Source organism: Sinohyriopsis cumingii, chromosome 16 (genome assembly GCF_028554795.1).
Source record: "Sinohyriopsis cumingii isolate HCF-2022 chromosome 16, ASM2855479v2, whole genome shotgun sequence".
Lineage (NCBI taxonomy): Eukaryota > Metazoa > Mollusca > Bivalvia > Unionida > Unionidae > Sinohyriopsis > Sinohyriopsis cumingii.
Genome location: NC_142976.1, coordinates 62,435,003 through 62,452,681, shown reverse-complemented (window position 1 = coordinate 62,452,681; position 17,679 = coordinate 62,435,003). Strand labels below are relative to the sequence as shown.

Sequence of the window (17,679 nt, the reverse complement as noted above, 5' to 3'; positions counted from 1 at the left end):
ACTTAATGGCATGTTATATCTTTCATGCGAGATGGAAACAATCCGAAGTTCTTGACTTACTTTTTCTCTTCTCTCTCGACAAGGCCATCAAGTCTAACACTTTCAGGAATTCGCATTTCTGAGGATAATCTGGTTCCCGGCAGAGATTATCTGGATCAATCTGAGGAGGTTCCAAAACTGGGTGTACCAACTCTGGTTCATCTTCCATCTGTATTGGACTTGTACTCCGCTCTCGATGCAACCGTCGTCTATGCCGCAATTTGTTGAATTCCTGATCTGTCACGATAACGCAGAATGTAAAGTTTAATGTGAATATGAAATTATGGTACTAGTGTAAAGAGTACCAATAAGTAAACAGACTAAAAGCTATGAAGCGACTTTTGGTTGGAACAAATTCCACCTTTACACTGATCCCCCTCCCCTTCTCTCTCTTCATCTGTGAGATCAATAACCAATGGAATTTTTAAATGGATAACAAACAAAAAGAATTCAAAATGGGTTTCCATCTTTTAAGATGTTGTAAATTTATTTTTAGGATTTGGGGGATAATGACATTTTCAATCGGTACTCAAAATCATGGAATGAAGAAGGGATCCTTTTGCTTTCGAAGAAAGATAATCATTCATTGTGTAATTTTGGTGTTCTGGGGGTAAAATGGATTTTCATCAGCACTTCAGTTCGTGGATTAGGGAAAGGGTAATTTTGTTTCCACAGAAGGATCAATCTTCATCAGGTATTGAATCGGTGATTTGTAGCATGTATAGATGATCATGTGTTGAGAAATGACATTAAACCCAAAACAATTACATTAAGCAAACATAAACAATCATCGAAACTGGACCCCATGAAAACTGGTAAACTACAAAAATAATCTGAATATATAATATAATAAATCCACAATGACAACTGCTAATTTGTATACTGAATCATATTCATTTTCAAATGTGAAATAAACCAACCTTATTTTTCACAAAATATGATTACCTATCATTACAAATAACAAGCTTGAATGGAATCTGCTTTATAACACATTTAAGAAAGAAAAAAGGAAAAAAAGTCATAAGCCCCGGTATTAATGCCAAAGATTTATCAGTAGCTTTATATTCTCTGCAGTTCTGAGTATTCATCTTACAAAGCCAAAAATCTCCGCAAAGGAACTGCTTATTCAGGATCTTTTTGAAAGCCAAGAAATTTTGTCAATAATTGCAACATAAAATGTAGGACAATTAATGATACATATATTTTTCATCCAGCCAAATGCATAAGCCTTACCTTTTCTTCGTTGTTGAGAAGTAAGACCAATTTCTTTAAAAAATTTCATCTTTTTTGCTGACGTGTCAAGCTGCATTGGCGGTCCTGTGGTAATCAAAAGTAACCTCTGTCTGCTTCTTTCCTCCTCCTCCATCACTTCCTCTTCACACTCACTGTCACTACAGTAAATACCATTAGCTCGTGCTTCTTGTATTTTTTGTTCCTCAAAGTCCAGTTTACTGTACTCACGATTAACACATTGAGATTCACATAAGGATTCTTTGTTAGAACTAAAATCACATATGGAAGATGAATCAGTCAATTTTGATGAATTCAAGTTATGAAGAGTTTCCACTGGAGATAACTCTTTATGGTTTGAAGATGAGATAATCAAGTCCTTATTATGCTCTGTTAAATTCTCGGGCAACTGCTTCAGTGTACTCTCTAACCTGACAATATGGTTTGAGAGAGAACTCCCCTTTTTTGAGAAAATCTCCTGAGAAATGTCCTTTTCGATGTCTTGTGTATTATCTTTTTGTTTCATTGGTGAGCTGCCAATCCTAAAAGATGATCTGGAATTATCTCCCTTTCCTGGATATATTTCAGGTTCATTTGGTAATATGCCATTGTAACAATTTGCTACATGCTTGCTATCAAATGGCCTGAATAGGCCACCACTTTCTGGAGATTTTCTGATGATGTTTCTCTGATCATCATTAAGTTTGGGTGACACCTGGCCATGTGATCTGTCCGATTCCTTAATTGGGTTGACTAGCGAATATCTTCTATCTGCATCAGTCTGTTTCAGTTCATCAATCGAGTATCTCTGAAAAAGTGAATGGTACACGAATCAAGATTAATGTAGTGTAGTGAACAGCTATGAGGCTTCACCATCTCATTCTCTTATTAGACAAATTACTCAGTTTGTTAGAAATGAGTCGGTTAAAGTTATCAATTTAAGTAAAATGTAGAAATGTTAGGTGGTACACAGTACATTGTAAACAAATCTGTCACAAAATACGAGTATACCTAGAAATACTAGTCTTCATAATTTGCCTATCTACGATGTCAGTCATTTTTTTCCTGAAATTCCTATAAACCACTGACCAATCAGAAAGCCAACCATCACATTAATCATGCATACTATGCTATCCATGTCTGAATTACCATCTATGTGGTTTTTACTACATAATTCGTGCTTTTAAAATCTTCAACTTGCATCACATTTAATATAAATTAATTTCAACCTAAAAGATTGTCTTAAAATTATTTCATCTAGTTTCAAGAAAGAAAAAAAAGACAAAGCTAAGCTACTGGGCAGGCATGGTCAGCTCAGCTTTAGAAATTTGTGAAATTTAACATCATGCTAAAAGATGTGTGGCAGATGTTGCTTGCAACCATGACCTTTTGACCCTGATTATAACCGTGAAACCTTGCTATAGCAAACTTTGTTAGAACATAATTCGGACACATTGTAAACATTACATACATGATTCAAATCTGTATGAAATCTGGCAGATAAAATTCCAAGAGTCTGAAATGTACACAGACACTGTTAAATGACCATGACACTTATGCACAGATACTGAATTGAAAATCTTCTATATCTCCTTGTGCTATTTTTTTACTTTCTGACCAAATTTAGACACATCATGACCTATGTTGAAAATAGCCAAACAGATGCTTTTCTGTGCACATTTTCAATGAAAATATTACTGATTTACTGTTAAGAATGCAATGACATCACACTGGACAGTGGTACCGGTACTTGAATAGTATTCATCTTATTATATATGTACCACCCAATGCTAGAAAATCAAATATTAAATATGCACTGGCTGTATTTTCATTTTTTCTCATTGAAGATATGTCGATTTGAGATAGAAAGTTGTATCACTGAAACACAAGCCTGGCACCAATGTTTATACACCACCACCAAGCTGTAAAACCATGGGGTTAGTCATACATTGTTCTCTTCAGTTAACTGACTTGTGTGGCTACAGCACAATACGGTACAATGCAAACTGGCATGATGGACCCCAACCATCATGCTGTAAGCAGAGTATTAAATGCATTACAAATCATTCATGCTTATACAGCTGTGACGTATTGTAATCTACAAACACCGTCAGATTATATTAATTTGCCTAATACAACAGATAGATTATTTTAAAACTTGCAGACAACACTACACAAATTCAATGATCACATACTTGCAAAATGCAATTAATTGTGGAAAATGTTCTTGCATTTTTGGGGGAAGTGGTAAATTTTCTGGATCACAGATATTTATGTCACATACTATTCAAATGAGACCTATTGTTTATCAACATTTCCTGGTCAAAAAATACAAACCTGGACTAGTTTCGTGCTAGATCAGCCATGGGCATCTTCTTCCCGGGTGTGGGGCCAAATAAATGATTTTTAAAGCCACACCCAATGATGTAAATTAATGAACAGAACCAGGTCACATGCCAGATTTGGCCCACAGGCATCATTTTACCCATCCCTTTGCCACAGAAGAATGACATTAATGGACCACACAGTGTCCAGAATATGTTTCAGAAAAAGTCGACCCAAGGAATTTTGAAAATATTTTAATGTGGTTTTATAGAGATTCTGCTGTTGTAATTAATTCTTATGATAACAATACCCTGCGGAGGAAAACAAGAAAATCATGGAGGATAGCCAGTATTTAAAAGTGATTTCAGATCAGAACTTTGGACATTTTACAAAAGATTCTGTCATGTGGTCAACATTTAGCTGACGATGTGACTCTAGACCAGAGGACATTTCTCTGATGAAGGCCTTATGATAAAGTTGAAAGCTAAGGAGTCCAGAGGTCATTTCCCTGATGAAGGCCTTGTGATAAGGTTGAAAGCTAAGGAGTCATAACCTGTTATGCTACAGAAAGGCATCTATTCTTAGTTTCATTAATACTTATAATTATGATATTTGAATTAGCATTATCATATTAAAATTTATACTATTGATATATGAATGAACATTATCATATGAATATTTATATTTACAATATGGGGGCCGCAAGAGGTCTAAAGTGCTCTCCGTTACGGATCACTGCCATCTCACCTCTGTCTGCACCGGTTCGAGTCTCGGATTCAGCCAGTGAGAAAGCTTGCCTGTAGCTTCTTGTGGGTCGGTGGTTCTTTCCAGGGTTTTCCCAGGTTCTTCCACCACCATTAATACTGGCCGCCATGTATAGCCTATCATGTGCTGAAAAATGGCGTTAAACCCCACAACAACAACATTTACAATATAAACATTGTCATTTTGGAGTTTAACACCATTTCTCAATCAAGATCGTCTATATATGGCAGCCAGTACAGCTAGTGCAGGATGAACCTTGGAAAGCCCCAGTAAGCCCACCAACCCACAAAAAGCTACTGGCAGCTTTCTCACATGCACTGGCTGAACATGAGACTTAAACCTATGTAGACTAAGGTTAGACTGTAGCAATTGGTAAAGGCAGGTGCTTTAGACCACTTGGCCACTTAGTCCCAAATTAACATTGTCATATTTATACCTATATTTGATATTATGAATTAACATTTTCATATGAATACTTATTTTTATCCTATACTAAATAACAGTCATATTAATACTTATTTTTTGACTTACGAATTGACCTTTCCACTGAATATTTTATATATATATTGTGATCTTGTGAAATGACCTTGCCAGAAGAATATTTATGATATCTGATTACCTTTTGAGCGCTTGTATTCTTGCTGTAACTGCCACTTTGAGCATCTTCTGTGGAAGCTCTCCTCTCCTCACTTCTTCCCTTGGGAGTTGAACTGCTGGTGTGGGGTACTGGAGGGTATCTGTCAGCAATACCACGTGGGGTGCCCTGAATTATGCTCCCAAACCGGGTTGCTGCAAAGAGAAAAAATGAGATACCATCATCCTGAGCTATTTTGGTGCAACACCTGCTATATCTGGTTGGTTATTCAAGATATAGTCTTTGATTACAACGTGTGCATTCCGTAACACTCTTGGTCCAGTTAGAATAAATGATGCATTCCCATTTCTAAAATTCCAGAAACTTGAATACCTTCATTTTTTTCAGCACTATTACCATAAACATTAATTTTCCCCATGAATCATCTGTATAATTCTTTTATGTTCAGTTTTGCTCCAATTTCACCTGTGTAAGCCGTTTGCAATCCACCTTAAGGAATCTTACAATGATTAGGGCAAAGTTTGAATGGGATTCTGTGAAGTCAAATGACAAAGGGATGAAACACTACTTTACCACCAACTCAGCCTTCAAAGCAGGCCTAAACACTGCAGACATAGAAGTCTGAAAAACACTTCCCAAGCAGGTAGGAATATGATCTATTCAGTGTTATGTGATTCTAGACAATCCAATTCAAACTTCACCTTAACGACGGTACGGCTCATTGAAGTAGTTGTTTTGAGACTTAATGCCACTTCTAAGTGCCAGATAAGCCAGTATAATGGGTGGATGAAGAACCAGTGAAAACTCCGGTAAAAACCACTAACCCACAATCTGCTATTGGCAAGCTTTCTCACATGCCCACACTGGCTGATCCTGAACCTCAAACCCATGGAGACAGAGATGAGATGAGATGGCAGTGATCCGTAAAGGAGAGAGCTTTAGATGAAGTGCAGGATTCTGTTTCATCATACCACTTCTGGGATCCCCTGTAACTTTAAAGCAAGTACAAAAGCCCACAATTGTGAAACACCTTTATTCACAAACATATATGCATTAGCATGTAGAAATTCACAATCAGATAAAAATGTCAAATGTTATTTGCTCTTCATACTCATCGATGAAACATTCAGTTTGGCACTGCTTTCTGTCTCACGCGTATTTATAGTTTTTTTTAACACTGCAATTGTCTGAACAATAGACCATCCAGCACCCATGAATATTTCCAAAGACAACATTAATACTGGCCTTTCACACTACAGTAAATCTTACACAATGTGGAGAATAGAATTTACAGTTAATGACTGCTGTTGTCATAACAATCTGTAACCATCTACTAACAGTCTCTCTTGTGACAGGTCCATAAGGCTTTACATAACATTGGATACTTGTGTATTCTCTTTTATGATTAGGCCTTTCTGGCCAGCTTTGTTTTAACAAGTCACTATACTGCACTATGTAGGCCGATTGTGTAACCTCCATATTCAGGCTTAAAATTTAACATAAATTTCTTTGAAACCAGAAGGACTTGTTAGAGACACTAGTTTCACAGAATCTTCACTAACAGACTGACAACTGAAACTTAACGGAAATATGAAAACTACTAGTCCTACAGGAAATTTACTTGTCTTGGGCTAGCAGACTAGTGCTTATTTCAAGCCTTGATATTCAATGACTTTCTAGGGCATCAGAAATAAATTTCTAGGATCTAAAATATGCTGTAATAAAAGAACAATGCATAGCATGTTGTCCAACTCCTGTTTCCCAAAGTCACCTGACTCAGATGTTTAAAGAAGATAAAACAATACAAACTAAATGTTGAATGGAAGTATCTTCACAAGTTACTTAGTGCTGAGAATTAAATTTTGAATTTAAAATATGCTTTCAAGAAACCGTATATCAATGTGTGTTACCATTGTAACACCACCTATTACAATGCCAATAGAAAAGATACTTAGACGTGTGTTTATAGGAATAAATCCTAAACCAATCTCAACTATTCAGTCATAATGTCAATCAATTTAGAACTATACTATACAAAAAGTCAAGCACTGTAAGGGCTAAACCCAAAACTGGTCTCCAATTGTTCCGTCATAAAATCAAACACTATACTTGTATCCAGCTTGACTACAAGAACTTTCTTCTTATCGCTGTAAAGTATCCATCTTTGTATGAATGTTGAATATTACTATTTAGTTCCCCATCTCCAAGATGCAAGAATGATATCGACAGCTTTTCCTGAAACTTGTCTGTTTCTAATGGTTTGCTTGATAATCTATTTGCATTAACATGAACATTGTCTGGATTTTCTTTGCACACAGTAGGTATTTCTCTGCTTGCAAGAATCACTGAATCAGCATTTCCATCAGAACTGGACATCAACTCCGTGCAGGCCAAAATGGTGCCAACATCACAATTTCCTCTTCTCTCCTCTTCAGAAGGCATTCTGCCTATAAGACTGAAAGGAGGAAAAGCAGTTAAGAAAAACTAAGACCAGTCTGCTGAAAAAGCATTTACACCTGAAGCATCTGGGTTTTGGCTTCCAGTAGGCATATACCTGTAACTTAATTTAGGTAGCAGACAGGTCCATGTCTTGTTGGCTGAAGTTTCTGAATATATCTGCATCTAGATTCCATTAATGAATTGGCTGGAACTAATACTTAACTATGCTCAGGACCAAATTCCTCTTTCTATGCATCATTCCCAAATTGTTTGGCTCATTCATTACATTCAAATGACTTTATGCCACTATTTAAGACACACCCACTATTTAAGACACAGCAAAGGTGTTGTAACTCAAAATTCTGATGTTTCTTGGCAACATTCCATATCAATGATCAGTGGGTTATAAAGGCTGCATTTAATTGAAGGAAATTGAGGTTTTCATGTTTCTGATTTGGTAAATCATTGAACTATTTCTTGGCTTATGAAGTCTGGACTAGACTGAAGTAATTCTTCAAATTTCCTTATTTTATTTTTATTTGCCATCATCTGCTCTCCCTAAATTTCTGTAATAAAGTGATCCACACTCTACTGCAGAGAAAGTTGAGACTTGCATTCCTATAACCTGTGCTAAATTTCTAACTAAGCAGTCCTATAATCTGTACAACATTTTTAAACTAAGCAGTCTTATAACCTGTTCTACATTTCTAAATTTCTATCTAAGCAGTCCTATAATCTGTGCCACATTTGTTACCAAGCAGTCCCATAACCTGTTCCACATTTTTAACTAAGCAGTCCTATAACCTGTGCTACATTTCTAACTACAAGTTTTATTGCATAATGATTTGCATTCCTGCCTGATATGACCTGTTCTCCTTTCTAGCTGGGTTACTATTTTTTTTTCTGAATCAAAATTAAATTTCATAAAATTTTCCAAATTGATGTGCTGATTTATCAATGTGAGGAAAAAATCCTAAAGTGGATACTAATTCCATAGTATCTTACACCTTCTTAATACGATTCTCTTTATTGTTTCCAACTAAGAACGAATCATCTACATAACCTACACTGATGTGACCTGGGTTCATCATAATTTTCTGACCATTCACATTAAAAAATTTTGGATGCTCCTTAGTTACTGGTACCTGGTACAGAGTAATATACGTCAGATTAATGAAGGGAATGAATCAGTTACGATTAACAACTCTTTGGACAACGTGCCAAGTTGTTGATTTTAAGATCATGATATTCTATATTGTCATTCAAAATATTCAAATTTAGAGCGACTCTACATTCACAAATATTTTAAAAATATATTGTTTCTTTTCTACTAAAATTTGTCTGACAAATCCCTGCACAAAACATTTAGCATATTTGTTGGTCCACAATGGATTTTTCATTCTCACCAAAGTTAACTGCATTTCTGATATTTTTCTGAACAGGCGGAACACCATTTTTTAATTCTGCATGACAGTTTGAAACTGTAGCTAAAACTTTTCAGCAGATGTTATTTCTCCCTATGCTTTTAAAAACTTTTCCAATTAGCCTGCCTGAAAAATGGCTTTGCTTTTGTCTTTACCTACCTGATCTATATGCTCTGCCAGTGCCAGACATTGACGTTTTTTGATGTGCTAACCTCTTGCTTCACCTGAGAGGAAATCCTTTTGAATCCTCCCATCTGACCTCTTCTTACTTGGGGATATGGTCATCTCCTTCCTCTGTATACTGAGCCTCTAATACTAGCAAATGATCTGCGTGATTCAGCAGTATTTCAAATTTTATTTATAGGTTGGATCTCTTGCACATTTTTGATACATCACCATAAAGACAACTTGTGTATGGCATACCAGCAGAAGCAAGGTGCACCTATTCTTTCCCAATATATGGTTTGTGTCAGATTTGTTTCCTTACATGTCCTAGTGATAAAACGGCATCCATCAATTTCTTAATGTCAATACTGGCATACAGAAGTTTTGCCAAATCATGCCCTATCTTCACAGCATTCATCTCTGCTTTTACAACTGTTTGCAGCTTGTATTGCATTTCCAGTTATTTGTTTTGGATTTTTAATTTCAATTGCGCCCAAAAAAGATTATAACTTTCTCTCAAACTAAAAATGGGCAACTTGTGGACCTATGTATCCCTCTGATTATTTCATTGCGGACTTCTATTTAGTATCAGCAGCAAGAGAAAGAATTTCATGATGGCTGCCATGGTGGCCTTATTAGATGTCAGACTGATACCATTTTCAGTTCTGACCAACTAGACATATGTATTGTCGTGAAAGTCCTATGTCATTCAATTTATCAGAAGCAGTACTACCATACCCAGGGTCACTTGCCTCACAAACTTCAACTTTATTGAATCCTCAAAGGGATTTCTAGTACCATTATTTATCGTATATGATCCATTACTTGACAAATGAGGCTACGATTGTTTTGCAATATCCTGGCCTGGCTGATGTATGATCACTTCCACCATTTTGAAAACAGTCTCAACTCAAACACTGACAACTGATGAAGGTTAGGGCTATCTTAGTTTGATACCAAGTATCATTAAATACCCGAATGTGCCGCTAAAATAAAAACTTAACAGTTCTTCAAATTTTTACATAAAAAGATATTTTGCTTCGGTATTCACTTCATACCCAAGTCATTCAATCATGTGGATCTGATCACTCAATCATAATTACCTTTACATAGCAACAATTTATTGCATATGATAGCAACAAAAAAAGGTCTTTTAAACAAGCATAGACAGACATAACATAAAAGATATGAAAAAGTCTTTCCAAACTGGAAAAAACATTGTTTCACTCTCAGTGGCAAGAATGTGTCTGCATGCTGTGGTGTGGAACAGCACAATGAGTTGAAACATGGGCAGAATGCATCTCATGGGACCCCAGAAGTAGTATGATAAACAACTGTTACGTACATTTTGTTTTTACATATTAAAATTTTCTTAATGTACCTATCATATTGGTGCTGAAGCACTTTTCTTCCTACCTGTATCTCTACAGAAATCTTCTCTACAGAAAACTCATTGAAAATCTGATTTCATAAAATATTGGTTTTCCTGATTCAATCAATATAATTTCAATTACAGAATTTTCATTAAAATTTCTAAGTAATTTTGCAAATTTGTGTCTCAAGGCAGCCATAAAATTAAAGAAAATCCCTAACGCATGAGCAAATCTAACTCCACGGAACATGTATATCAGATACAAGTCTACTGCTATGTACATACAAAGCGGGTCTTCTCTGTCGAGGTGAGATCTCTCTCTAGTTAAGGACTCTAATCTTGACTTATCCAGTGCAGATCCAGGCCTCTTTTCCTGGTCCCGATTTTCTCGGTGTGCTGATCGATCCCGTGGTTTTTCTCTCTCACTCTCACGCTCTGTTGCTCTATGTCTTTCTCTTTCTTGAAGTTCCCTTTCTTTTTCACGCTCTCTATCTCGCTCCATCTTCTCATCTTCTAATCTTTGTCTAAATGAAAGAAAATAAAAATTAGCAAATGCAGTAAAGCATTGTTATAAAACTAAACCTATCACCACCATACATACATACATACAAACAAATATATATATATATATATATATATATATATATAAAAGATGCAATTATTTTCCCCAAGCCAATAACCTCCAGCAGATTATCTTATAAAAAATATAGGAATACACAAATTTGTGTCACAATTATAAAGATCTAAACAACAATTTTGACACAAAAAAAAGGCTGTTAAGTGTTACGTGTTTAGGCTCTAATAAACAGTAACAAGAGAGTGAAAATAACAAGCTTTGAAAAATTTAACAAATAATTTATTTCCTTGGAAAAACACTGTAAAAAAGAAATAATAAGAACTTAGTTTAAAGAAACAAATCCAAAAATAATCCAAGAATAATCCACGAATTAAATTTTAGAAGTCCTAGTAATGAAATGTTCTAATGAAAATTGAGTTTGAGTCCTGGCGAAAAATCAAAAATGGAAGGCGATGATGTATACTGTAGTCATTATTGAGCTGTTGTCTACAGTTCTTTGTTGATTCACAAACAATAATATTCCGTTGTTTGTATGTCCGAGTGAAATTTAGAGAAATGTCTTTGTCCAAGAATTCTGTATGAGCACTCAAATATTTCCAGGAAAAAGAATTCATCTTTTAGAATCCAAATAATTTGAATAAAAATTAAAATGTAACTCCAAAATGGTCATAAAAATACACTTTCCTGTGTAAAAAGCCCAATTAATAAATTTCTCTATAGACATCAGTATAAAACGTGAATATTGCGCAAATTTTGGAAAAACCAGAATTGCAAAATAGAGGCTGTTTACATGTAAAATCACATACTCCCAGTATGACCTTGATAAAAACCAACCATTTTACTCCAAGAATAAATTAAAAAATAAAAAGTTGTTTACTTGTCTCAGTGATTTCTGAATCAAGGTTGGGAACTAAGACAAAATTAGAAACAGTGTTTCTATTATTAGGTATTTATGAAAAAATTCAGGTCAATCTTAATTTTCTGGAAAATATCAAATTCCTAGTAAACAAAATTACATTACATTGACATGTAATGAAATTAAAAATATTTTTTTTAAACTTACAGACAATTAATATAAATCAAATATACATAACAATAAGATTCTTTTGCATATTTTTATGTCTTTTTCTATTTATTATCAAAATGAAAAAGCAAAAAACTAGCATTCTTTAAATGCAAACTTCTGAGACGCCCATACAATGTTCAATGTAACAAGAAAACAAGGCCCACTACTCCGAATGATCAAACTCATTATGGGTTTCCAAAACCATTGGACATCATTAATTTTCATTTTCTTTAAATGTTCATGTTGTTGTTGTGGGGTTTAACGCCATTTTTCAGCACACGATAGGCTATACATGGCGGCCAGTATTAATGGTGGAGGAAGAACCCGGGAAAACCCCGGAAAGAACCACCGACCCACGAGAAGCTACTGGCAAGCTTTCTCACATACCCACATTGGCTGAATCCTCGACTCAAACCGCCGCAGACAGAGGTGAGATGGCAGTGATCCGTAACAAAGTGCGCTTTAGACCACTCGGCCACTCGGGGCCCCATAAATGTTCATAAGATTCCTGCAATTAATTTTCATTTTCTTTAAATGTTCATAAGATTCCTGCAAATAATATGTTTAAAGCAAAACAAATTAAATGGGACAAAAATACAATTTTAAATCAACATTACTGCATAATTACATATAAAGAAAATAATGCCAAATTACTATGGCATGGGACTAAATATTATACACCAGTTAGTCCCAATGAAGGCTCAACATGAGTATGGAAGGATAGGACTTGAAAAAAAATGGTTTTCAAGTAAATTTCAATCATTGACTTTATCTTGGAATGATGCACTATACTATACTCACTTATAGGTAAATTCCAACTGCAAACAACACATGCTCTGATCTCCCATCACATTCTGCATTGGCATATGAGAATCAATGCAGTTTGTTTGGCTGATTACTTCTAATAAAATGTATTGATTTAGATCTAAACTTGAATTTTTTTGTCAAATTAATCAACGTTCTGTTGAGCGGTTTTCAAAAAATTGTTCATTAAAGGTTTTTCTAATTTTTATTTACAACTGCCATATCTGATGGTGCTCTAGCCAAGTTTGTACAAATTTTTAATCCCTACATGACAGGATGCTTTCTGTTAAATTTGGTTGAATTCTGTGGCATAATTTTTAATTAAAAGTTCAATAATTTTCTATTTTCAGTAATAATGGTCAAATCTGATGGCAACTTAGCATCATGTCTGATTCACCTGCATGACAGAATGCTGTTAAATTCAGTTTTTAAGAAGAAACTGTTAGGTTTTTCTATTTTCTGGAAATCGTTTGTAAAGTGATACTACAAAAGATATTTTTCTCAAAATATTTTCTGCAACCATCCTAGCCAAGTATATACTGAAAGTCTGAGATATAATTTAGCACTAATTAGAAAACAGCTGTGATGCAGGAGGTGTGTCTCAATCAGCCAATGAAAACATCCATGTACAAGTGAAATGCGATTTGATCTTACCATCACAGTGATAAAAAATATCAACTCATAAGCCAATGAAATCACTTACATTTATTTTAAAAGCCTCAATGTGGTGTTCCAAGAAAAACTCATCAGATCTCTCTAAGCCACAAGAGAGGTCTCGATGGGCAAGACGCAGTCAAGTGTGTGTGTGTGTGGTGTGATTTAGATGTCTGTAGTGAGGCAGTTTATAGTGATGTCTAGCACTGGGGCATCATGCTGCAGACATGTAGCATGATGTCCCACCCAGTCAAATTATCCTGACCCTAGGTCAGTATGACTTGGCCGGGGATCTTTGGTATGACTTGGCCGGGGATCGAACCCACGACCTCCCGCATCTGAGGCAGACACTATCCACTAGGCCACCGGAGTGGTTACACACAAAGTCAAGACTAAGCTAGCTGGCATATTTAAAGTCCTGCTTGTTGACTTAAAATACGAAGTAGAAACAAAAATAGAAGGCAATTATGCAAGGTTCAATTTTGGTGTAAACTTTTAGCTGGGTTACATGAATAAATACAGCAGTCTACAAGGACAGTACGGAAGTAACACATGCAATTTGTACCTGTCTGAGTGGACTGATGGAGATCTGTGTTCAGAAAGGCGACCACTTTGCGAGACAAATGGAAACTGGGGGTGTAGTAGCTCTGCTGGATATCTACCACTAGTCAAGAATGGGTGTAGTCCTGGATGGGTAAGCATACCTCCTGGGGGGTAAGGCATATATGGGGGATGCATCAACCTGTAGCGTTCTAGTAGCAGAGGATCATCAAACCTGGAAATTTAAAGCAAAATTATGACCACATGATTGAATACATTTTAAATAAATTACTCTGGGAATTGATATGATAATGTTTGAAAATAAAATTACTGTTATTATCCAGGTGTTGTTAATTTATTCAAAGATTTTATATCTGAAGTTTGTGAAACACTACACAAAAAAAGGTTTTCAAGATGCAGTCAGTGGTTACATTAGCTCAAATGCTGGCATTATTTCATTCAGGCTTAACTAGAAATCACTAGTCTTTTGGTGAAATATCCATGTCAAAATCATCCATTCAGGAGTGGTGACTATACTTTAAAGATGGCCATAATGCCAGCCAGATTTGGATGCAAGATCCTCACCATCTTTTTTTTTTTAAATGACCAACTAGATAAAATAAAAACTCTTCTGGTGAAAACCCGATGTCAATTTGACCATCCATTCAGAAGTAATAGTAATAAGATTTTCAAGATGTTGGATGTCAGATCAGCTTCATTTTCATTTAGAACCAAATAGACCATGGTTCTCACAGTCCCTTTGAGCTTCTGTACTTTTCAAAGACTTCTAAACATTTACAAGGAGCATTTTTTATTGCAGAAACTTAACTTTCTCTTTATGTTACTTTCTTTATTACTGCATGTCAATACATGTAAAAGTAATAGAAAAAACATAATGGAAAACTACCAGTATCATGTGTCATTCTATCCACCAAATTTTATCCCCTTTTATTTATTTGTTCATTATTATGGGAAAATAAAATAATAATTAAAATTTAAAAAGTGATATATTTTATTCAGTTTTAATGCAATGCTTGGTATTCCCTCAGAAAAATTCAGTGAGTTCCAGGCAAAATTCAAGGACTGTTCAGCAACTACATCTTCATTTTTTAATTCAGAGACTTTTCATTGCAATTCCTACAATTAAAGGGTTTTTCAACGTCATGTGAACACTATGCAGACTGGTGTCCATATATGTGTGGCACCATTTTCATTTAGGATCAATCAGGACTTGGGATGAATGTGTGTGTAAATTTCATAGCAATAACCTGTACTAACAGATGACAGACAAAGGATAACAGGCCATCCCATAAACTCTGGAGACCATGGCCAGTACAACTGTGCAAACCCGAGTACAAACATTCTACCACATGGGCCAGCTCATCTGGATGGTTTAGTCCAGTTGATTTTAGATTATCCCAAGCCCAAGTGTCTTGTAAGTTAAAAAGTTGTCCATCAGCCTTACCTGAATGCTGGATGGGGGAATGCATGAGGATGAAGGAAGTTGGGGTACTGGTAAGCTGCTGCCGCTGCGGCCACTGCTGCCATAGATGGATCCATAGCAGCAGCCAGGGATGTGGGCAAACTAGTATGCCTCAGGTCATCTCCTGGCCTATATGGCTGGAAACCACGAGCCTCCTCACGGCTCATCATCGGGGATGTTGTTCCAGGAGTAGAATGTGGAGTCAACCTGAAATAATATACATCCATGTGATAAATAGTCATGCGCAAGTTGGTAATTTGGTGGGGTGCATATTTTTCAGAATTGAATCACATAGTGTGGCTACCTTGGTGATGACATACTTTTGACTCTTCAAAAGGAGGTAAATAAGAATCTTCTAAATTAAAGAATGTCAACACATGGATGTTAATAGTAATGACAGTAATAACGTTAACCAAAACAGTTAATGCCTGGGTGTGAGATAGAGATTTATGGACCGGACGCCAGGCTGAACACCATATCTACCACATAGGATAAAATCGGTTCCTAATAAAATATATTTAAGGGCAGACCAACGTACAGACTGCCAAAGTACATCTTATACATATGAAAATAATCCCTAAACTGAGTTAACATAGGAATTCAGAATGTCTCACCTTCTGGCTGACTGAGACAGATTATCTCTACTGGCTGCCCTATCATCATCACGGGAAAGAGAAGAATGAGACCTTTCACGATCGGATTTAAGTGGCACAGGTTCAAACAAAGAAGAACTGCTGTGGGATGAGTGAGTCCTTTCTGGCAAAGTCTGGAACATAAACTGGATCTATGAAAATTAGGGTGAGACCTGTTAATTCATCAATAGTTGGGCCAAAAATTTTAAAAATTGAGCAACCTAGACTTGCAACAGGCTATGTATATAGAGTATGAAAGCTGTCTGAAGTATTTGTACTTCATGGTTTCAAATAAGTATAAATATAATAGCTCTTATTTAACAATTATCTGCACAATGCAACAGTACCACAGATTCTGTCAAATCAGTTGAGGATATATTTTACAATGCATTTCATAAGTGTCCCAGTTAAACTGTATAAAAAATACAGCTGTGGTTTATACTGAAACAAATTGTACAATTTCCCAAACGTTCCTCTTTTATGGTCCCAACAGTCAGGAATTCAATTAACAGCAATAACATTTCAGATCTCTTCTGTTTAATGCTAAATCTGGGCAAGTGATGTGATGATAATTGCCTCCTTATTTTAAACATCTTCCAAGTGAGCTACAGAATTGACCCACAAATTACCAGACATTTGCTGGAACAGCATGACAAAAGGAACTTTAAGACAAAAAATTTCATCACTATTTGATTCAAATCAGGCAGAACCTGAGGCAAGATGAATAAGTTTTACTTTGAATGTTTATTTAAGTCCCAATGCTATATGATCTCTAGCTGCATCTTAAGTCTATATACTGCAATTCTAAACCTTCCAAAAAAAAACATTTTTTTGTATGCACAAGACTGGATTTTTCACAGCTCAAAGATAACTCCTTGTTATGGATCAGAGACAAGGATAATTGCTTACTGCAAACTTACTCGCAACTGCACTTGACTAGGAATGAAGTGCAGCCCTATGTGCTGAACTTGGATATCTTGTTTATACAGATAAGCAATATTTGAAATATTTACTGCACAGACAGCCGCTAATTAGATTGCTTACGACAGAAAATACTGTCTTATCTGGCTTGAGTTGCTTCATTCCCATGAACTTGTAATAAACTCTTGCTTTTTAAATCTAAATTATAATGCCTTTCCAATAAAAAAAAATTTAAAAAAATTTCAATAGAGATAAAGCACTTTAACGCACAAGTACACTACATAAGCCAACAAGCTGTTGCTTCATCCTGTTCTATTTCTCAAGAAAATCGTCAATAATTTTCCTCTAATTCTTCCTGGTGATCTGCTCACCAGTTACTAATGTTACGTGTAGAAAGCGGCATTAAAGCCTAGATAGAAAATAACATTTTTATTTATGTAGGATGAACTGGCAAACAGTAGTGATTTGGCCAGTCATTTTATTAAAACGCAACTATTTCCTGAAATTGCAACAAAACCAGTTCTGATGTTTTCTATCCAAGTTAATCCTTAACATCAGCAGATTAGTCCGGATGTACTTGAACCTCTAACTAATGCACGGGACTGCATCAAAAATTTTGAGAGAAAAAACAAAAGAAACATATCTAGA

The 17,679-nt window shown here is 35.6% G+C and overlaps 1 protein-coding gene across 2 annotated transcripts in view; it reads right to left on the bottom strand.

The window, feature by feature from the left end:
• Nucleotides 1–17,679, bottom strand: part of LOC149780558 (uncharacterized) — a 181,293-nt gene that overhangs the window by 13,180 nt on the left and 150,434 nt on the right. Inside the window, exons 5-11 of one of the 2 annotated variants that reach the window (XM_089937593.1) lie at nt 16,093–16,262; nt 15,461–15,685; nt 14,021–14,230; nt 10,640–10,878; nt 4,979–5,148; nt 1,273–2,077; nt 61–276 (exon numbers count right to left, since the gene is read on the bottom strand). In XM_089937593.1, the coding sequence (XP_089793719.1) occupies nt 61–276; nt 1,273–2,077; nt 4,979–5,148; nt 10,640–10,878; nt 14,021–14,230; nt 15,461–15,685; nt 16,093–16,262 (2,035 nt within the window). The remainder of the gene's footprint in view (nt 1–60; nt 277–1,272; nt 2,078–4,978; nt 5,149–10,639; nt 10,879–14,020; nt 14,231–15,460; nt 15,686–16,092; nt 16,263–17,679) is intronic. The other variant, XM_089937594.1, reaches the window with a different exon arrangement.